This window comes from Labeo rohita, chromosome 15 (genome assembly GCF_022985175.1).
Source record: "Labeo rohita strain BAU-BD-2019 chromosome 15, IGBB_LRoh.1.0, whole genome shotgun sequence".
Lineage (NCBI taxonomy): Eukaryota > Metazoa > Chordata > Actinopteri > Cypriniformes > Cyprinidae > Labeo > Labeo rohita.
Window position 1 is genome coordinate 38,280,097 of NC_066883.1, and position 24,552 is coordinate 38,304,648.

At 31.7% G+C, this 24,552-nt stretch overlaps 1 protein-coding gene across 1 annotated transcript in view; it reads left to right on the forward strand.

Moving 5' to 3' along the window:
• The window catches only part of clpb (caseinolytic mitochondrial matrix peptidase chaperone subunit B), a 41,534-nt gene that overhangs the window by 3,100 nt on the left and 13,882 nt on the right, over positions 1-24,552 (forward strand). The window contains exons 3-6 of the mRNA XM_051130005.1: positions 162-248; positions 12,698-12,801; positions 14,977-15,105; positions 22,696-22,793. Coding sequence (XP_050985962.1) covers positions 162-248; positions 12,698-12,801; positions 14,977-15,105; positions 22,696-22,793 — 418 coding nt within the window. The remainder of the gene's footprint in view (positions 1-161; positions 249-12,697; positions 12,802-14,976; positions 15,106-22,695; positions 22,794-24,552) is intronic.

A 24,552-nucleotide genomic window follows, 5' to 3' on the forward strand; every position in this document is an offset into this window, starting at 1 on the left:
GCAGATGTGTTAAGTGTTTTAAGTTAGAGGTCAGTCTGGTGAGGACGAGTAAGTGTCGCAGCTCACTGTTGACTGTAAACACACACACTCGCAGCCTCAGGGCAGGTTTTTCTGTCTGTCCTGTGCAGTGTTCTCACTAATGCTCTTTCTCTCTGTCTCAGGTCGTTGGCGCAGGGAGCCGATCCAAACAGTCGACACCGTTTGGGCTGGACGGCTCTCATGGTGGCCGCCATGAACAGACAGCACAAGTGAGTGTGTGTGTGTGTGTTTCTGAAAGAAGTCTCTTCTGCTCACCAAGACAGCATTTATTTGAACAAAAATAGAGTAAAAATACTGATATATTTTTAGGATTTCAAATCACTGTTTTTAATGTGAATCTGTGCTAAAACATAATTTATTTTTGTGATCAAATCTGCATTTTCAGCATCATTACTCGTCTTCAGTGTCACATGATCCTTCAGAAATCATTCTAATATACTGATTTGCTGCTTAAGAAACATTCTGATTATTATCAATGTTGAAAACAGCTGTGCCGCCCAATATTGTTGCAGAAACTGTGATGTATTTTATTTTTCACAATTTACAGATAAATAGAAAGTTCAAAAGAACAGCATTTATTTAAACAAAAATACAGTAAAAATACTGATATATTTTTAGGATTTCAAATCACTGTTTTTAATGTGAATCTGTGCTAAAACATAATTTATTTTTGTGATCAAATCTGCATTTTCAGCATCATTACTCGTCTTCAGTGTCACATGATCCTTCAGAAATCATTCTGATATGCTGATTTGCTGCTCAACACACATTTCTGATTATTAGCAATATTAAAAACAGAATATTTTGTGGAAACCATCATGCAATTTAGTTTTTAGGATTCGCAGATCAAAAGAAACAGGTCAAAAGAACAAAATTTATTTACAGCATTCCCTTTTTAATCAATATAATGCATCACAGATGAATAAAAGTATGAATTTCTTTAGAAATATCTTACCAGACTTGTGAACAGGATTATGTCTGTCATTGTTACTGGACTTTACTACCACTAGTACTTGTGTGTGTGTTTCTGAAAGAAGTCTCTTCTGCTCACCAAGACAGCATTTATTTGAACAAAAATAGAGTATAAATACTGATATATTTTTAGGATTTCAAATCACTGTTTTTAATGTAAATCTGTGCTAAAACATAATTTATTTTTGTGATCAAATCTGCATTTTCAGCATCATTACTCGTCTTCAGTGTCACATGATCCTTCAGAAATCATTCTAATATGCTGATCTGCTGCTCAACAAACATTTATGATTATTAGCAATATTGAAAACAGACTATTTTGTGGAAACCATCATGCATTTTAGTTTTTAGGATTTGCAGATCAAAAGAAACAGGTCAAAAGAACAACATTTATTTACAGCATTCCCTTTTTAATCAATATAATGCATCACAGATGAATAAAAGTATGAATTTCCTTAGAAATATCTTACCAGACTTGTGAACAGGATTATGTCGGTCATTGTTACTGGACTTTACTACCACTAGTACTTGTGTGTGTGTGTGTGTGTGTGTGTGTGTGTGTGTGTGTGTGTGTACAAATGTTTGTCTCAGTCTTGATCACTCTGAGCTCTTAATTACTGCTTCATTAGCTGCTGCTATAAACACACGTACAGCAGACCATGTGTGTATGTAAGTGTGTGTTGTGTTCATTTGTTAGACAGATGCTCTGAATGTGTGTGTGTGTTTGTGAACTCTTTACCCAGAATGCCGTGGCAGAGCTTGTGTGTCAGAGACCCACAGAACCTTTAATTTAATTCAATTAAAGCTCACTTAACAAACACACACAGACGGAGGAGAGACAGAAGGAGAAAGAGGGAGGAGGTCGCCAAATCCAATTTTTGGAGTCAGTGTCACCCCTCGTTTGAGACGGGACTCATTTCACTGTGTCAACACCCCCCCCAACCACACACACAGAACAGAATCTAACCAGAAACTAGTAATGTAGAGAAAAGAAGAACTGAGTAAAAACCAAACCCATGAAGTTCATGTCGTCCCAAATCTCCTTGACTTTCTTTAGTTTTTCATAAAATTAGATATTTTGGGAAATGTCTCAGCGTACTTTTGTCCATACAATGAAAGTCAATGGGGTCCAATGTTATTTAGCACTTAATATTTTTCAAAATACCAAAATAAAAGAAAACCATACAGGTTTGGAATGATGTGAAAGAAGTAAATGATGACAGAATGATCACTTTAGAGAGAATGAACCCTTTTTTGCATTTAAACATTATTTTTTTGATAATATTATAATATGTACAAATTTAGGAGTTCTTTTAATTAATGTAATTCACTTTATTTTCATTATATATATATTCATATTTTCTTTTTCTATAATACAGTAAAAATACTAAAATGTTTTTAAAACTAAAATCAGCTTTAACAAATATTGCTATATTTTGTAAATATCTACAATATAACTAATATAGCTTACAATGTATTATTATATATATTAGTATATATAATGTTGTGCATTATATCAAATATTTTTATTTCTTGTATCAGACTAAGGTTTCTTGAAAATAATGTCACAATGCAAAAAGTCATAGTGGTCTTAAAAACATTTACATTTTTGTTTGTTAAGATTAAACTTTAAACTAAATGAATTAACATGGACAACACTTCTACAGCATTTATTATTATCTTATTAATGTTAATTTTACTTTTTAAAATTAATTCACTAACACGAACAAATGAAAAATAATTGTATATTTATTGTCAAAAATAAAAAAATCTTAAATATATTGCTCATTGTTAGTTCATATTGGTTAATGCATTACCAAATGAGGCTTTATAGTAAAGCATTACCATAATTTCTGATTTTGTTTGACTACTCTGATGACTGCTAATTTCTATAATAATATATGAAACGGTATGTAATGTTATTGTCACATGATGATAAAACATTGCTTGTTTAATTTAGTGACTGTCATCCAGTTATTGTCTCAAATAAAAATGCTTATGTTTCTTTTCAGTTGCATTTTTAAAACATTTGAAAATCTGATCCAATAATTACTTAAAAAGAAGGTAATCAGTGTTGCCAAGTCCACGGTTTTCCCGCGGAATTGGGCTACTTTAACGCTTTTGTTTTTCATGTCTGCGGGTTGAAGCGACCCCAAAAACGTGATATTTATCCCCTGGAATGCAAATGTTACCAGGGAAACCCTGCCAAAAAATGTGTATTTTACCCCAACAATGCGAATTGGGCAGGTTTTATGTGAAAACCTGGCAACCCTAAGGGTATTGTTAAAATCACTGCGGTTTTAATGCAGTAGTTCATCCACATATTCATGAATCCAGAACATTAGCATGTTTCACACACACTGCAGTGATGGTGTGAATAGTATGGATGTATAGTGTTTAGTTTTCTCTCTCTTGGCTCCATCTCTGTTCATCCGTCACACATGCAGTGAGTGTGTGTGTGTGTGTGTGTGTGTGTGTGTGTGTTGTGTGTGTGCGTGATAATACATCACGTCTCTTTTCGAGTGATTTTGATAAAAACAGACGGCCAAACTGTTGAAACCGTCACTCTCTCACTCACTGGAAATTGATTAATGGTGTTTCTATCAGTGTCTCTATTGAAAATATTATCATTTATCACCGACGCCTCACTGTGTGTGTGTGTGTGTGTGTGTGTGTGTTCCTCTCTCTCTGTCTCTGTTATGAGTGGCATAACTCACAGTCCTGTGTCTTCCTGTCATTCAAAGCCCCTGGTGGCCAATCAGAGCTGCAGGGGGAGTGAGGCTCCGCCCACACAGGCTCATATTTCAGCACTGACTGTGATGCATCAACGACCTTCATCTCTCACATGTTGGTGATGCTCAGTCTGTTCTTGTGATGGACTGATGTATCTGAGCAGATGTTGGTAAAGATGTGGTTTAGTTGTCTGGCTTTCAATGAACGTTTTAAGTCTCAGATGGCAGAATTGAATGTGTAGGGCCTTGCCAAATCTGTTTTACCTTTCCCCAAATTCAGTTTCTTCCCATTTAATATTTTTTGGACACTTTTAAATGGACTATTAAATGTTAGTAACCAAAAAGCATGCTTAATTAACTGAAATTATGAAGCTTACAGAATTTAACAGTAGTTTATTAAAAGTCTGGCTAAAATTACATTTTTAGGGCAATATGAAATATGTTTTTCCCTCTAAATTATGCCTTTTTCCTTCTTATTTTAATATTTCTGGAATCTATTTTAAGGTTTAATTAAATTGTAGTAGTAATACAAATTTGCTGTTCCTGTTCACGGTTAAAAATTGTGTGATATTCCTTAAAATGTTTTCATAACATTTTATTATTATTATTGCTTTGTGAAATTAATTTTTCTGTCACAATTTATTCAAGTTAAACCAATATTTTATTTGATTTATTCAATCTAAAATTTGCCAAATTCAGTGACATTCTGCGTTATACATTAAATTCAGTTTTTACAACTGAATTCTGTTGCGTTTTTTTCCACATCACAGAATTCAAAGGGCCCTAAATCTGCATTCAGAAGTGTCAGGATTGTTCTCAAAATCACATACTAAAACTAAATCACAACAGCGACCACAGCGTCTGAGTTTAAAAGTCTTTTAAAAACCCATTTGTACTCTTCTTGTGCTTTAAATGTCTTGTGAATGTCTGTCTCAATTTTGGTGATGGGCTTAAGCAATTTTGTACAGCACTTTGGTCAACCAAGGTTGTTTTAAATGTGCTTTATAAATAAATTAAACTTGAAACTTGATTGAAATATTTGGTAGTAAGTGAAAGTCAAAGCAGGTTTATTGCATTTTCTTTGCATGGTGGAGAGGAACATTTATTCATGAAAATATTACACTTTTTTTATTCATTTATTAAAGTGCAGTACTATTTAAGTGATCTGCAAACCAATGTTATTTACTTTCATTGATACACCCAGTTTTTGTTATAATTGTATTTTTATATATTATATATGGTTTAAATATATTTTGGTTTAATTAATGGTTTAACTTATTTATTTAACAGTACAGTATTTATTTAAAAGGTTAAGGTTAAAAGGTTTTCTAATAATATACACTACTGTTCAAGAGTTTGGTGTCAGTAAATATTTATTCAATCTTTTTTTGAAAGAAATTAATACTTTTATTTGCCAAGAATGTGTTAAAAAATAAAAAATGATAGCATAGATTTGCATTCTTAGAAAATAATTATATTTTGAATAAATGTTGTTCTTTTTATCTTGTTGTTATTCAAAGAATCCTGAGATTTTTAAGACTGGAAATAACAGTTAATGAAAATTCAGCTTTGCGTCGCAGGAATAAATTATATTTTAAAGTATATTAAAAAAACATTATTTTATATTGTAATAACATTTCGCAATATTACAGTTTTTTTCTGTATTTTTGTTTAAATAAATGCAGCCTTGATGAGCATAAGCGACTTCTTTAAAAAAACATTACAAGTCTTACTGATCCAAACTTTTGAGCGGTAGTGTGTATAAAAAATTCTAAAATATGCGTAATTTTTTAGTGAGGAACTGAAACTTTGCAAATGTTTTAAGACCCTCAAAATACACATAATTTATTTTTCTGCAATAATTTTTTTTAAGAAAATTAGCCATTTAAAATAATTGTACAAGTCGTTTTTGACCCGGCTGTGTATGAAGCACCGTTAGGTGTCAAGAATACTTTTTGTTCAACTATAAAGTTATGTTAGTGTCAGAAAACCTTTGTAAAATATATTCAGCCGCTTCTCCATATCTCACACACTTTTGGACTGAATTTAGTTGACGAACATGAGCATGTTTGTATTGATGTACTATTGTTGCGTGAAAACTGATCACTTTATCATCTGAAACTGAAAGTTTATGTAAGTGCAGTGACGTTTTTTGTCTGAAAACTTTCCAGAGTAATATTTATGTTGCTTTGGTAGAAATATACTTTAGGAATAAAATACTTTAGGAATTGGGATTGGATTAGAATTGCAAAAAATCAGTTCTGTTACTCTAGAGTTAAATATTTAAGAAGTGTAAGAAGTAATTCAGTGTAGCTAGTCTTTAATTTACTTTTCTACATTTAAGTGGTTTCTAATTAATTGTGTTTAATGTTTGGGTTGCCAAGGGATGAAAAATAATTTGGTAATCTTTTGGATTTTTTGAAAACTTTCAAAGTTTTGGAAAGGTTTCCACTTTATAGAAATTGTCTGAAATTGCAACACTGTTTAGTTTAAATGCATGTGTTTAAATCGAGTTTTTCACAAAAATATGCATAATTTTGGACTGGTATTTTAGCAATCGTGACTTCAACTCCTTTCATTCCAATGGGGTTAATACTGATAATTCTCAAATTATATGTAGTTATAAATGTCATACAATGATATTTTCAAATCAAATTTCTCATCAATATTGAAAAAAATATATAGGATTATTATTATAGTTTTGTTAGTGTGGTTCATGTGTAATGTGCAATTTCAAAAAAAAAAATCTCAGTTTTATCAGTAAGTAAATGTGAATTTTTCTCACATTCACTCATTAATGAGAAATTGCTGATTAGATGCAATATGGTTTTTTTTGAAAAATATTAAGTTATATTAAGCTTCTTTGAGTCAAAACGCACCCAGAATGTGAAAATCTACAGGTTATGAATGCATTATGAAGGTTAAATTAAAATTTTAGTTTGCTGCCAGCGATTTGGAAGTTGAAGTTTGGATGTCCACATTTAACCCAAAATCCTAATGTTCCTGTAGTTTGCGAACTGCACGTGAATCTCAAAGCAGATCTATCACTTCGTCAGAGATGTCTTGTGTCTGGTCAAGTGTGTTTCTGTATATTTCGGGTGGTTTTGTTGGGCGTCGTGGCGGGACAGACGCTCCGACAGCGTGATCAAAGTCTGCGACTGTTTCTCTTTTAAAAGCGAGAAGGATGTGCTTTAGACGGAGCTGTTTGCTGAGCTTTGATGTGTGTGAGACTGTTTGCGCTCTTAACCCAGCGACGGCCACCACCCAGATCTGTCCATTCACGTGGACAATGACCCGCCATGAAGAGGAGCCCTTGTTGACCGTTCCGATCCAGCGGCACAAGGCCTCGCTCCAGGATAAAGAGCGCAGGAGTGAGGGAGCGAACTGAAAGGCTCTGGAGAGGGGGATTAGCGCTCATTTAGGCCTGGGATTATTCTGGAGTGGATGGGAACGGGCCGTGAGTTCGGACCCTCATATCAAGCCTTTAATATTCATTTAAAGCAGTGACGTTGCTAACTTAAGCACATACGGTTTGTCAGGCGTCTTGAAGTAGATTGTTATCAACATAATGCACGTTTTCCAGAAACCAGCTACGATTTCCTAACTAGCTGTGTGGAAAAATCCTGTTTTATCAGATTTAATTTGACTTGCATCTTCTGTAAAACTTTACTGAATCATTTTTACTAAAGCATTTTTTCCCCATTTTCATCTTTAAATGCCGCTGTCCATGCTTGTAATTCAGTGCTTTCATTTTCCTCTAGGTTTATTAATTATTTATTATACGTCTGTCTGTTCAATTTAAATTCTGTCATCCTAATTAATTAGGATCGATCGATTGTTTTGTGCCAGATAAATACTTTAGGAATTGGGATTGGATTGGAATTGCAAAAAATCAGTTCTGTTATTGTGTAGTTAAATATTTAAGAAGTGCATTGTCCAATTGAGTGTAGTTAGTCTTTAATTCACTTCTCTATATTTAAGTGGTTTCTAATTAATTGTGTGTAGCGTTTGGGTTGCCAAGGGATGAAAAGAAAATCCGGTAAATGGGAGGAAACTTTCCAGGATTTTTTGGCAACTTTCCAAAGTTTTGGAAATTTTTGGAAGGGTTCCAGTTTATGGAAATTTCCCGCCTTTTGTATCCCTGTTTAGTTTAAATGTATGTTTAAATACTGACTGTATCAAAAAAAATATGATATATATTGTTTGATATTAAAATAATTAAATTCTATAAACTAGAGTGTTTTATTATTTAGGTTTTATTAATATTTAATTCTGTCAGATCAGATGTTTTATGCTAAATAAATCCTGACTGGAATGCAAAAATTAAATTGTCACCTGAAGTTCATCAATTTAGATAGTTTAGTTGTGTAACTAATTGTTTAAATGAGCAGTGGGACTAGTTTAACTAGTTTAAGTCATGAGCAGTGTGTGGTTTGGTAAAATATCTGCATTGACACTTGAACACAGATGCACTTTGACCTTTGCTCGTACCACCTGTCAGATACACATGGACGCAGCTGGACGCAACTCCAGGTGTGTGTGTGTGTGTGTGTGCACATGTGAGAGAGAGTGTGTGTGTGTGCGTGTGATCGGAAGGAAGCGTCCTGTGTGAGATGTGTTTTGTAAACACAGGTTCACAGAGGCAGGTGTGTGTCCGTATGTTCACTGTGATCTCATCATGTTGTTTTGAGCGTCTGTGTGCAGTAATGTCTGTTGTTTCAATGAATACTGACGGTTTTAAGCGTAATAACTCTGTCCTGATATAACTCTCAGCATTCACTCTCTTTGTGTTTTCTTGAATGTTTTATACATGTATGAGGTAATTTACGTTTCTAATATCCGTTTTGGTTATAGAGAACAGTTGTAACTGTGATTGTGCAAGTTTGTAAAATGTTCATTAAAGTGTCAGTGTGACAAAAGAATTCTAAAAGTTGAACAGTTGTTATTCAAAAACATGCAGTGATTTTTAAAATATTCAATAATCGTTATTCAAATAATGTAAAATAATTTTGTATATATTGAACAATCATTTTTCTAAATTGTGCAGCATTTTTTAAATATTAAATCAGCTTTAAAAAGTTAACTAACCTTTTTTTTAAATATTGAAAAATCATTTAAATAATGTGCTGCAGTAATTTTTAAAATATTGAATAATAGTAATATAAAATGATAATTTTCAAAATATAGAATGATCGTTATTCAAATAATATCCTGCAATAATTTTTTAAATATTGAACCATTATTATAAAAAAAAAAAATGTTTTTAACTGTAGGATCTTTTTTATGTTTTTAAAGACGTCTCTTCTGCTCACCAAGCCTGCATTTATTTGATCCAAAATACAGCAAAAACAGTAAAATTTAGAAATATTTTTACTATTTGAAATAACCCTTTTCCATTTGAATATATTTTAAAAAGTAATTTATTCCAGGGATTTCAAAGCTGATTTTTTTTTTAGCATCATTACTCCATGATTATGTTGTCAACAGCTGAGTAGAATTTTTCAGCTTTCTTTAAAGAATAGAAAGTTCAAAAGAACAGCATTTATCTGAAATAGAACTTTAGAAATGTCTTTATCATCTTGTATCACTTTTGATTCATTTAAAGCATTCTTGCTAAATAAAAGTATTAATTTCTATCATTTCTTTACCAAAAATACATACAAAATATATATATTCTGACTTCAAGCTTTTGAATGGGACAGTGTAATATTACAAAGGCTTTTTATTTGAAATCTGATCTTTGGATCTTTCTATTCATCAAAGAATCCTACAAAAATGTACTCAACTGGTTTAAATATTGATGATAATAATAATAATGTTTGTTGAGCAGCAAATCAGCATATTAGAATGATTTCTGAAGGATCATGTGACACTGAAGACTGGAGTAATGATGCTGAAAATTCAGCTGCACATCACAGAAATCAATTACAGTTTAAAATATATTCAAATTGAAAACTGTTATTTTAAATAGTAAAAATATTTCAGAATTTTAAAGTTTTTGCTTTACTTTGGATCAAATAAATGCAGGCTTGGTGAGTAGAAAATACTTCCTTAAAAATTTTTTTGACTGGTAGTGTATATGATGTATTTTACTTTTCTAATATCCATTTTATTTTATTATTATTTTACAGTGTAGTAAAAATATGCAATGATTTTTTTTTTAAATATTGAACATTATTTAAAAAAAAATGCGGCAACATTTTAAAAAAAGAAAAAAATTATTATTAAAGTACCTTAATTTTTTTAAATATATTGAAAAATCATTATTCAAATAATGTGCTGCAGTAACTTTCTACATACTGAACCATCTTTATTTAAGAAATGTGTTCAACTGTATGTAGGTGAGTTAAAAATTAGTTGTTTGATTTAATTGTGTACAACGTTCTGAAGTGTCTTGCTTTATTTTGATTTCTTAAATTGAGTTTAATTTTTAGTTTATGAAAGCGTATATGCAGAATAACGTGTGGAATAATAACAAACTTCTGACTAGAGAAATCTGCATGTTTCTTGAAACTGTTGATCTCTTTTGGAGGACGTGTTTGAGTTTGTGCTTTGCTCAGGGTCACTACTCTTTGCTCTCACACATATGCTCTCACATCTCACAAAACTCATAGATAAACATACTGACCCTGAGAACATCACACACACACACACACACACACACACGCACACACTGCTGCAGGTCACAACATCACCCGCGTTCTCCTGACCCAAAATATGCTGCTGTTCCTGGCACGTTTAAAACACCTCCATGTCTAGAATTAAGCGTCATGCTTGTGTGTGTGATTTTCCTGAACCGTGTGTGTGTCGTGGTCAGAATGTTGTTTGTCTTGACGCTGCACTGACTCTTTTCGGGAGTGTGTGTTCCGTTCGCTCGAGTGTTCTGAAACCCTGGACCGCTCCGGGCCAGCAGCGTCTCCATGGTGACAGTGGCCCCTCCCACCACACGCTTGCCCCGCCCATCAGTGGAGTCAAACATCTGTCAGTCAAGATACTGAATCACTGATCATTTCTCAGCTTGAGTTTCTGTCTGTATGTTGTGTGGATGTTTATTGATCAGTTTACATGTTCATTGATTAACACTTTTATTCTTTTATTCTTTCTGACACATTCACTTACTTGTTGAATAAATGAGTTTATTTGCAAAAACTGATTACTCCGTTTTAAAAATGTTCAAAAATCATGTTTTTTATTGTTACCATGTTTTTATTATGTTAGCTGTTATTTTTACTTAATCAGAACAACCCAACTGCAGTCTGATTGAGATTGAGTGGAATGCACAATGAAAAAACATGGTTTTTAAAAAATGTTTAAAAACGGAGTTATCTGTTTTAGCAAATATCTGTTTTAGAATATTGTATAATCACAAGTTATTTCAGTAATTTTTCATATATTGAATAGTCATTATACTGTATGAACAATGTATGTGACCGTAATTTTCTAAATAATAAATAATCATTACTCAAATAATATGCTGCTGTAATTTTCTAAATATTGAATAAGCGTTATTCAAATAATGTGATGCTTTATTTTTCTAAATATTGAACAGTCGTTATTAAAATAATGTAATAATATTCTAAATGTTAGATAACCGTTATTCAAATAATGATGCAATAACTTTCTAAATATTAAACAATCATTATTAAAATAATGTCATGCAGTAATTTTCTAAATATTATTATTCAAATAACGTGACTCAAGTTTTCTAAATATTAAATAATCATTATTCAAATAATGACTGCAGTAATTTTTCAAATATTCTGTAGTCATTATCCAAATAATGTGAGATGAAAAAAATCTAAATATTAAAAAGATTGGTATTCCAATAATGTGATACAATTATTTTCTAAATATTGAAAAGTGAGTATTAAAATAATGTGACGAAATTGTCTAAATATTGCATAATCATTATTAAAATAATGTGGCAGTTGTTTTAATACTGAATTATCATTAATAATTATTACAGCACACATAATGTGCTGTCATAATTATCTAAATCTTGAATAATCATTATTTAAATAATAATATTTTAAAATAATGTGATGTAATAATTTTCTAATTGTTAGATAATTGTTATTCAAATAATATGTAATAATTGTCTAAATATTGAATAATTATTATTTAAATAATGTGAAAATAATTGTTTTCAAATACTGAACAATCATTACTAAAATAATGTCATGCAATAATTTTCTAAATATTGAATAAACATTATTTAAATAATGTGAAAATAATTGTTTTTATATATTGAACAATCATTATTAAAATAATTTCATGCAATAATTTTCTAAATATTAAATAAACATTATTTAAATAATGTGAAAATAATTGTTTTTATATATTGAACAATCATTATTAAAATAATTTCATGCAATAATTTTCTAAATATTAAATAAACATTATTTAAATAATGTGAAAATAATTGTTTTTATATATTGAACAATCATTATTAAAATAATTGCATGCAATAATTTTCTAAATATTAAATAAACATTATTTAAATAATGTGAAAATAATTGTTTTTAAATATTGAACAATCATTATTAAAATGTCATGCAATAAGTTTCTAAATATTGATCAATCAATATTTAAATAATGTGGCTACAAGTTTTACTGTTATTCAAATAATATGATGCAATAATTTTCTAAATATTGAATAATTATTATTTAAATCATGTGAAAATATTTTTTGAAATATTGAACAATCATTATTAAAATAATGTCATGCAATAATTTTCTAAATATTGATCAATCATTACTAAAATAATGTGATGTAATCATTTTCTACATGTTAGGTAATCGTTATTCTAATAAAAAAGCACAATAATGTTCTAAATATTGAAAAACCAATGCAAATCACCTGAAATGGTTGTGATTTTTGTGTTCATATATTGAGTGATTGTGTGTGTTTGTGTGCTGAATCTGTTACTGACGTGTGTGTTTTTGTCTGTCAGTGTGGTGAAGGTCCTGCTGGAGGCGGGTGCCGACCCGAACCTGGGCGACGACTTCAGCAGCGTGTATGAAACGGCACGAGAGAAGGGCGTTCACTCCTTAGAGGGTGAGACGCGCATCTACACGTGCTTCACCATCATCATCATCATCATCATCACCACTGATATCAATAAACCCATCCACACACACATGTAAACACAGCAGGAGTGTGTGTTATTACACAGATCAATTTTAGCACGCTCATTTTGTGGCGTTTGCATATCGGCACTCGATTTATTTAGCAGCGTGTTGTTTGTAAGTGTTTTCCGTCTCTCTCACACACGCACGCGCACACACGCACGCACGTCATATCTGGCTGCTGTATGTATATTACTCACATTTGTTTTGTTGGCAGTTTTTTGGTCTTGAAGGAGCATCTTTCCCTGAAGCACCATGATGAATGAGTGTGTGCGAGTGTGTGTGTGGAATATGAGAATATTCCAGCAGGCCGTGTGTGTGTGCGTGTGTGTGTGTGATGGATCGCCGGGCTCTGGTCGTCTGACGGTTTATTGGGTTTTGTTGTGATTATCTGGCTCTTAGACATTAGTTACCCGTGACGACCCGCCTGACAGCAGCCCAGAGAGAAAATATGTTTCTGCACACGGACAGAAGAAAAACACTGTTGCCGCTTTATGATTTATTTGCGCGCGTCTGCGCCGAGAATAATTGTGCGCTTTATGTGAGCGCTTTTACATGCGTTTGTGCTTAATTCGAGCGGTTTGTCTTATTTTAAGAACGTCGTCAGCCGCTTCTGCTTCATTTTTAGCGTCAGTCTCTGTGTCTCTGTTGAAGTGTTTTCTTCAAAAACTACGTTTTTATTGCAGAAACAGTGCACAATAAATCAAATAAAAAAAAACATGCGAATAGCTCAAATGGAGTAAACGTGTAGCATTAAAGACCCCGTGAAATCACTTTGTTTTTCCTGTTTCCTGCTGAAAAGGAAGTTGTGGGGAATCTTTTTTTGCTTCATGAATGTCTTTGGAGCACAGGATGATATTTTGTGGTATTTTGAGTGTTTTTTCACATTATTAACGTTAGCTAATTTTTTTTTAATTTTAAGAACAATACTAATAAAAAAAATAAGATAATATTTTAAAATAATATTTTAAAATTAAGTGTACAGTTGTGGAAAAAAGTGGAATTTAATAATCAGCAAAACATATATAAATGTTAGTATCATTAATTATGCAAAAGAAACATTGTGCAACCAACAATCAGCAATTTTTTTTAATGTAAACAAATAATAATTAAAAACGTGAATTACTGAATTAAATCTATTTCAGTCTACTTTTACTATTGACTGTTATTATTGTGAGTAAAAAAACATCTAAAAACAATTAATATTGCCATCTTCCATATTATATTATTATGCATTTGAGCTCAAAAATACTTTTTTTTTTTTCTTAATTGATTAAAGACAACTTTTATGAATTTATGAGCCCTTAAACATAAATAAAATTTAACAAATAAATAAATAAATAAATAAAATGCCATTAAATAAAATGGCAAAAAAAAATGGAAATTGCGAATCAGGAAAAAATATTTAAAATTTAAGTTATTATATTATTTAGAAAATAATTGTAAAAATTATTAAAATATAAAAAAAGTATTTAAATTATAAAATTAATAAAACAGTTATTTAAATGTCTCAGTCTAGTTTTTTATCTGCATTATTTGGGTTTGATGAACTTGTGAAACATCTGAAAACAATTGATATTGTCATCCTCCTCATTGTATTATATATTTGAGCTCAAAAATACTTTTTTTGACTTGATTAAAAACAACTTTTACGAATTTATGAGCTCTTAAACATAAATAAAAAGAAATAAATTAAATGTCATTAAATAAAACGACTGTTTGACAGAAAATTGGAAATTGCAAAACCAAGAAAAAATATTCAAAATTTAAAATAATCTATTATGTTATTTAGAAAATAAATTATTTAAAAAATTATTAAAATATAAAAAAAATAGTAAAATTCTAAAAATATTTTTAAATGATTTCAATGTCTCGATCTAGTTTTTTATCTGCATTATTTGGGTTTGATGAACGTCTGAAATCATGTGTTATTCAGCATGTCATGTGTGATTGAATTCAAGCACTGGAGTGTTTAATTGTTTGTGTTCATCTGTGTTCACAACATACGTTCACGGTGTCTGTCATTCATTCATCACATCACAGCAAACCTGCTTGATTTCAGATCAGTAAAGCTGATCTTGATTTTGTGGATTGTGTCTGTCAGTGCTGGTGAGCCGCGAGGACGAGTTCAGCAATCGTCTCAGCAGCCGCGCTTCTTTCCGGGGCTGTTCTGCTCTGCATTACGCCGCGCTGGCCGACGACCTGCGGACCGTACGGATGCTGCTGGACGCAGGTGAGGTCACATGACCCTCAGAACACACACACACACACACACACACACACAGTTCACAGAGATGCCCATGAACAAAATGGTTTTGTTCCTGAATGAATCTGTGTTTTTGAATGATTCAGTGATTCATTCATAAAGAGTCACTTGCCTTGTTCCTGAACGAAGCTTTTTGAATGAATCGGTTGCATGAATAATTCAACGACTCACTCTTTTAACACATAAAAAGAGAATTGAAATAAGATTTCATTAATTAAAATGACTGTAACGCATACAACTGAAAATTAACAATTGGCAAGATTTATTTTAAACTTAAATAATTGTTAATTAGTAACATGAATTCACCGTCTCACGTTTTACTAATTAATATAATAATTTAAATTGATCTGAAATCATTTAAAATACTTATTTAATATTATGTATTAATATTATTAATTGTATATTATTTAATATTTTTATTTTTAATATTTTTTATTTAATTCAATTAATTAGTAATATGAATTCAGTGACTCACATTTTACTAATTAATATAATTAATTTAAATGTATCTAAAATTGTTTAAAATATTTCTTTAATATTATTTATTAATATTATTAATAGTATATTATTTAATATTATTTTATTTTTAATATTTTGTATTTAAATCAATTAATTAGTAACATGAATTCAGTGACTCATATTTTACTAATTAATATAATTAATTTAAATGTATCTGAAATTGTTTAAAATATTTATTTAATATTATTTATTAATATTATTAATAGTATAGTATTTAATTTTTTAACAATATTTTTTATTTAAATCAATTAATTAGTAACATGAATTCAGTGACTCATATTTTACTAATTAATATAATTAATTTAAATGTATCTGAAATTGTTTAAAATATATATTTAATATTATTTATTAATATTATTAATAGTATATTATTTAATATTATTTTATTTTTGATACATTTTTATTTAAATCAATTAATTAGTAACATGAATTCATTGACTCATAGTTTACAAATTAATATAATTAATTTAAATTTATCTGAAATTGTTTAAAAAATATATTTAATATAATTTATTACTATTATTAATAGTATATTATTTTATTTTCAATACATTTTATTTTTTTTTATTTAAATCAGTTAATTAGTAACATGAATTCAGTTAGTCGCATGTTACTAACTAATGTAGTTTATTTAAATTTATTTATAACAGATTTTACTTGTGTCATTTAATGTAAAAATAAATTAAAAACATTTCAGCATTCAAAATATTATTTACACCGCAATAACAACATATGTTAGTGTAAATGCTGCTTCTGTAGTGTAAAAATGGATTTTGTTGACTGGTAACAGTGTCTCATTATTCTGAATTTATTGATTAAATGTAAAAATGTGACCTTAAAGATGATGCATACATCTAATAAGGGTGGAAAAAATGCCCTGATGAAGGTAAACAACGAGTTTTATGTCCATATCTATTGATCTAAGCAGTCAGATGCACCGTTTTCACCTGCTGGAGCAGAAAACAGGTGAAAATGCCCGAGTGTTTGTGCTGAGCGTCTGCGTTTGACTGTCTCTCTGTGTAATACAGAGCATCGGCGCTCTCTTCCTGTTAGCCTGAGGCTGGCCAGCTTAACCTTTGACCTCTGGAGTAAAGACACTGTGGCTTATGTGACCTGCACATGAGAGGTGACAGGAAGGTGTGTGTGTGTGTGTGTGTAATGTGATTTACATGAGCGTGTTATTATAGCCGCAGGGCGCTCACACACACACACACACACACAGGCTGCGTCTCCGTCTGATGTCTGATGTGCGGTTCCACACTCACTTTAAGCATCAACACTTTCTATAAATCACTGGATGTTTTTGGGAGCAGATGCATTTTCAGATTGAAGTGACAGAAATGAGCCGAAACAAAGAACAAAATCGCTCGTTTTGATGCAGAGAAATTGGATTACGCCGTTCGGGCGCATTACCCAGAAGTCTTAGTGGAGCGAGGCCACGCCCCCTCAGACAGAGCAGCGCCGCGCGTCCCGCCGAGGTGTATCTATCACGCCGATGACATCATCAGTGTGAGACAGACAGCGCCGCCGCGCTAATGCAATGAGAATGAGACGAGCGCATTACAGGAGTCCATCCGTCTGTCTGTGTGTTTGCGTTTAACGTGAAATCACCATTAACTCGCTTCATTCATATTCCTGCACTCGTTGGGAACGATTCATTCGTTATTCTGCAGAAAAATAATGTTTGCCTTCATGCTCTTTCATTTCAATGTAATGACTTATTCCACCTCTGAAACAGCTTCTGTGATTTACCAATTGTATTTTTATGCTTATTTTGTTGAGTAGTATTGGCCAATATGCTGAAGATGATAAACTACAGCAGTCTGTATTGTGTGCTTCTCGTAAACGGTATTATTTTGCCATTGATTTTTATCGAGCCGTTCCAAATCAGTCACAATGAGGGTTCTTGATGCTTAAGATGCTGACTATGAAGATAGCAGACGGCCAATCAACTCAATGGCTTTTATAACAAAGCAGATGACCTTTATTGTTCTTAAATCACTACTTTTATTTTGTAATATATGAATTATTATAATAATGACAATAAGTCATAATACTATGGAGGACAAGAAATGACCTAAATATAAATAAATAAATAAATAAATACATAAATGTAGAAATAAATAAAAAAATAGAAATAAATATAGTATAACACAAATGGTACAAAAAGTAGAACAATTAAAAGTGACAGTTTTGACAAAATGATTTATTCATTCATTAATTCATTTATGTATTTCTACATTTATCTTTTTCTGTTTTTCTACATTTATTTATTTATTTCTGCATTTATGTATATATTAATTTATTTATTTATACTTAAGTCATTTCTCGTCCTCCATATAATACATAAATTTAAAAAATATATATATTAGGGCTGTTAAAAGATTAATCATGATTAATCGCATACAAAATAAAAGTTTGAGTTTGCCTAATAAATGTGTGTGTACTGTGTGTAATTATTATGTATATATAAATACACACAAATTAACATATTTAAGAGAAATATGTTATTTATGTACAAAATAGTTTTATTTGTATATAATATAAGTTCTGTAAAAATTATAATAAATACATATACTTGTAAATATTTTTAAAATATGAATGTGCTTGTATTTATATATACATAAAAATTACACACAATACAAACATATGTTAGGCAAACTCAGACTTTGTATGCGATTAATGGCGATTATATAAATAATATATAAATAATTTTATGTAGATATGTAAAATACATTCTAAATGTATATTATTCTTTTATGAATCATGATACATAATTAGAATAACTAATAAATATATATGCAATTATTTATTATATTTATATACTTGTAAAAATTATGTAAAATATCCTATTATTCCTATTATATCCTAAAATTATCAGATGAATGTAAGACATATTACAAACTGTAATAATAATTGTAATAAATACATATATATATATTTATATATTAGTATAATATATGAAGATTTTATTTTCAAAAACAAATAAGTCTGTTTTTTTATTTTACTTTTTAATTTAATTAAGTATATTATAAAATAAATTATTATATGAATCATGTAATACATAATACATAATTAGAATAAATAAGTATAATCATTTTTATATATTTATATACACACAAAATTGTTAAATATTCTATCATTAAAATACATTTTTATATGAATAATACATGTAGAAGAATTTAATACAATTTGTAATAAAATTCTAATCTTTACATTTGAAATGTAAAATAACTTTTAAAAGTATTAAAAGAACTTTGCTTCTGAAAAGTTATTTCATCAAGGTGGCATTTTGATAAAAAATACAGTAAAAATAGTGAAATATTTTTACAATTTAAAACAGCTGTTTTCTGTGTGAATATCTTTTAAACTGTAATTGATTTCTGTGATGCGCAGCTGAATTTTCAGCATCATTACTCCAGTCTTCAGAGTCACATGATCCTTCACAAATCATTCTCATATGCTGATCTGCTGATCAACAAACATTTCTGATTATTAGCAATGTTGAAAACAGTTGTGCTGCGCAATATTTTTGTGGAAACCATCATACATTTTATTTTTGAGGATTCGCAGATGAATAAAAAGTTCAAAGGAACAGCATTTATTTGAAATAGAAATTTTCTGTAACATTATAAATGTCTTTACTGTCACTTTTGATCAATTTAACGCATGCTTGATGAATAAAAGTAACAATTTCTTAATAATAATTGGCCGTGATTGTGTTATGCAGCATGTGCACAGATGCCATTTTTCTTCATAAGTATTTTTTCGAACTTCCAAGGGCATTTTTCATCAGTTTTGCGCTGTAAGTCTGCTGAAGTTCCAAACACACACCTGCGGGCAGGTGAGCAGCTTTATTTCCCTGATGAGCGTGCGGTCAGCGCCAGTCTCGATCTATCACTGCTGTCCTGGAGGTGTGAGGGCTCTGAGCTCTGACCGCCGCCCCAGTAGAGCTCACCCTGCCTGGGGACGGAGCGAGCGGGACGCCCCTGACTCCCGGCGGTCGTGGGACGTGACGAATCACCCGCGCGGTGAACTCTGACCCCGGGGGTCAAAGCGGCCCGCGGTTCAGCGCACCGCCACCAGCTGCAGCGAGCGCGTGTGTGTGTGTCGCCCTGAAGCCGTGAGCCCGGCGGGAACGGTGTGTGATATTAGACGACTAAATGATGCTATTTATTATGTCGCTACGAGAGACTCGCTGCGGAGGAGAGACGAGCTCGTCTTGTATTTCTTTATTAGTTTTCCTGTTTCTGTTTGTCCACTATCGATTGAGATTTGTTAGACGGACACGTTTAAGGTTTTATCAATAATCCGAGCGATTACCCACAATGCCCGGGGACTCGACAGCTCCGCGAAGACGCCCGTGTACGGGTATTGATCGCGCGTTCGCGGATAAACTGTATTTTACGAGTGGGGAAGGAAGTGTTTGTTCCGTGTCTAATTTAATGTGGGATGATGTTTTTATTTCTGCCTGTTTCTTTGTGTTAGAGTCCAGCGCTGAGACAGTCATGTGACACAGGGCGAGGTTTTACTATAGTTTGTACCGCAGTAAATGCGTATGCGGGACTGCGGGACTCCGGGACTCGTCCCAAACACATCAAGATGAGAGAACTTGTCGTTAAACAAAAGCAGGACAGAGCTGAGTTGTTTAGCTACTTGCCGTATTAATCCAGAATTTATAAAAGTGTCTTTTAATTAAAGATGTTGCGTAATATCTTAAATAGATTATTGTTATATTATTATATCTTAAAAATATATATATATTGAATTGCTACTTTTACTTGATGATCATTACAGATTATAAGAACAAAGTTTGCATCTTTTATTTTATTGGGGTAAACATAAACAATATTTTTGGGTATATAATTAGGTTTTTATTTTTCTCCCTTTATATTTTAATGGTTAAATTACAAGTTAATTTGACGTGCGTCCAAATTTAAAAATTGCAAATCTTCATCTGAGATAAATTTTATGCACTGGATTTTTAAAGTAGTCATGAACACACACCAATTTTTTTATTTTCTGCAAGAATTATTGGATTTAGAGCATTACTTAATTTTAAAATTACAATAGCATTTTGATCAGACTGTCCACCCTATACTTAATGGAAATGTATTTCCACCACATAATAAAAATATTATAAAGGTTATCGTGACTTTATCTCTCAATTCTGACTTTTTTCCTCACAATTGCAAGTTTTTTTTGTTTTTGTTTTGTTTTGTTTTTTTTAACAATTCAGATTTTTTTTCTCAGAATTTTGTATCTTGCAATTGCCAGTTACAGACTGTAAAATATAAACTTGCAATTCTGACATTTTTCTCAGAAATGTGAGTTATTAGTCATGAGATGTAAACTCAGAATTCAGAATTTTTTTTCACTGAAATGCAAGTTTATGTCTCACCATTCTCAGAAATGCAAGTTATTAATTTCATGATGTAAACTCGCAATTTTTACTTTCTTGGAATTTGCGGTTATATCTCGCATTGCAATTCTGACTTCTTTCTGAGAAATGTTTTATTGATTGTGAGACAAACTCAGAATTCAGACTTTTCACAGAACAGCAAGTTTATATCTCACAATTGAAGAGTTCTTGCGAGATGTTTAACTATATAATTCCGAAAAAAAAAGTCAATTACGAGTTAACATCTTGCAGTTCTTAGAAATGCAAGTTATTCATTGCGAAATGTAAACTCGCATTTCTGACTCTTTCTTGGAATTGCAAGTTTACATCTTTCATCGCAACTCTGAATTTTCTCCGAAATGCAAATTATAAATTGCAAGATTCAAAATAAAAGAAAGAAAAGAAAACTTGTAATTCAGACTTTTTTAATATAATTGCGTTTTTTTTGTCTTGCAATTGAGAGTTATTGTGAGATGTAAACAGAATTCTGAGAGATTTGAGATTTTACCTTTGCAAAGTAAATAGCAAAGGTGAAATCTCTCATTGCAATTCTGCATTGTCAGTATTGCAAGTTTATATCTCACATCACATTTCTGACTCTTTCTTGGAATTGCAAGTGTGCATCTTGCATCGCAGCTCTGATTTTTCTCAGAAATGTAAATTATTAATAGCAAGATGTAAACTCAGAATTCAGAGGAAAAAGTCAACTTTTAAAATTCAGACTTTTTTTTAAAGTGTGATTTTTCTATCTTGCAATTGAGAGTTAACAGAATGGAAACAGAATCCTGGGGGAAAAAAGTCAGAAATGCGAGTTTACATCTCGCAGTTCTCAGCAATACAAGTTATTAATTGCGCGATGTGAACTCACAATTCTGCTTCTTTTTATTGGAATTTGCAAGGTTATATCTCACATCGCAATTCTGACTTTTTTTTCTCAGAAATGTGTTAATTGTGAGACAAGTTCAGAATTTGGACTTTTCACAGAATTGCAAGTTTATATATCGCAATTGAAGAGATATTGCAAGATGTTTAGCCTTAGAATTCTTAAAAAAAAAAAAAAAAGCAGAATTGCAAATTTACATCTCACAGTTCTCAGAAATGTTGGAGATGTAAACTTAATTCTGACTTTTTTTTTCTCTGAATTGCAAGTTTATTTCTCGCAGTTCAATTCTGAATTGCGAAAAAAAAAAAAGTCAGAATTGTGGGATTTTTCTCAAAAATGCAAGTTTTTTTAGAAAAAAGTCTACCTTTTAGACTTCTTTTTTTTTTTTTTTTTTTTTTTTTTTTTTTAAGTCTTCCATAATACTTTGTGCGGTTCAAATGCCGTCGTGTTTTTGCTGCATCGGCACGTGTGCGTGTGTGTGTGTGCGGGGCAGGTCAGGGCAAAAGGCAGCGCTAAACACGACGGCTGACACACACTGCGGTGTGTTTTAATTGTCAAACACAAGCACAGTGTGACGTCATCACCGCAGGACACGAGCACGCGCGCTGACGTCCGGATGCAGCCGGTGCGCTCGACGCCCCCCGCCCGAGAGTCATTCACCGCCCGCTTTCCACGCAGACCTCTGACTGAGAGCAACCGCTTGACCCCACACCCTAACGTTAACCCCTGACCTCTGACCTCTCGCCGTGTGCAGGTGCCAACCCCTTACGGAAGAACGACCTGGGACACACGCCGCTGACGTACGCCAAAGAGGGAGAGATGGCCACGCTGCTGAAAGAGGCCCAGAACACGGTAAAACGTGCTGAAGTTAGTCACACAGCTTGTTTAGAGGAGGAAATGCGCACAAATTGTTGCAGTCTACAGACTCAAATAGCCACCCTGATTTGAACACATTTTACCCTGTGGAATCCGTCTCCAGATCTCAGATCAGTTGGGGCTGTTAATGTGTGTGTAATCTGCTGATTTGTGTGTATTTAGTCTGGATTAGGGCTGTAATCCACAGTAATCCTGTTGGAGGGTTAATGAGCTGCAGGTGAAGCCATCATGATCCCGTATCACTGTTACAGGCTTCAGGGCGACACACACACTCACACACACTCACACACACCTGCTGACAGACTCTGATCAGCTGATGACGTCACTGATAAAACTCAGACACTCTTTCATATAAAGGTGAATATAGAATTATATATACAGTACACTCATGTGACACAGTATTGTGACTATATAGCAAATCTCAATACAATATATATAAATATATACAATAATATATATAAATGTATAAATAATATATATAAATATTTCTAATATTTTGTAAATACATAAATACTAATATTTAATTTGTTAATAAATAAAATCTGTTGTTAAGTGACCAGAAAGTAACTTTATTTATTTTTTTATTCATTATTAATTTCATCAGTTTATTTATACTGCATTTCTGTAGCTCAAACAGTGGGTCCTGGGTTTGATTCCCAGGGAAAGCAAGAACTGATCAAATGCAAATCTTAAATGCAATGCAATTCGCTTTGCAATAAAAGCGTTTTTGATAAAAGCATCTGCCAATTGCGTAAATGTAAATAAAATATTTGTAGCTCCACCCCATTATTTGCTATTACTCCAGATCTTCTTGATTGACTGAGCTGACAAATTAAAGATTCCAAAACAAAGATTCACATATAATGTGTTCACCCCATTGTCATCCAAGACGTTTATGTCTTTCTTTCTTTCGTAAAGAAATTGTTTTTTGAGGAAAACATTACAGGATTTTTCTCCATATAATGGACTGATATGGTGCCCTGATCTGAACTTCCAAAATGCAGTTTAAATGTGGCTTCAAATGATCAAATATAAAAAACATTCATTTTCAAATTTCGACGTCGCTTGATTTTAAAAAACACGTAGTGATGGGTAAAACACTGCAAATCAGTTAAACCAGTTGAATCACACAGTGATTCACCGTTTTGAAGCACTCCAATTGGATCTCGTATCACGAATCATTTGATTCAGAACGGGTTTCAAATCGATTCGCGCCTCGAGTTCTGATCTGAATTAATGGTTTGTGAATCATTATTCAGATCGTGACTTCAGACCGCAGATCACAAATCAATTAATTTGTCGGAACTTCAGAACAGGTTCATGAATCGTTTTCTTTAGATCAGAACTTCAGAGTTTGTATTGTGAATCATTTGATTAAGATCGTGACTTCGGAGGCGATGGTGAATCATTTGTTTCAGATCAGGATTTTAGAATGATTTCTTTTTCTTAAACAGAAGAAAACATCAAACCATTAATGCAGGACAGTTATAAAAACAAAACAAATTCCTTAAGAAAATTAACCATGGTTTTACCATAGTAAAGGTGTGGTATACTTTGTAATACTTTGCATGTGCTTCACTATATTGTTCCAATTTTTTATTAGTATATTTTTATCTATGCATCTTTTTTAGAATGTGAAAGGAAGACATTGTTTGATAAGTGAGATCTCTGCAGTCCTTAAATCAAGAGTAGTGCGTGAAAACTCCTGGAATTTCACTTTACAGTATCTTTACAA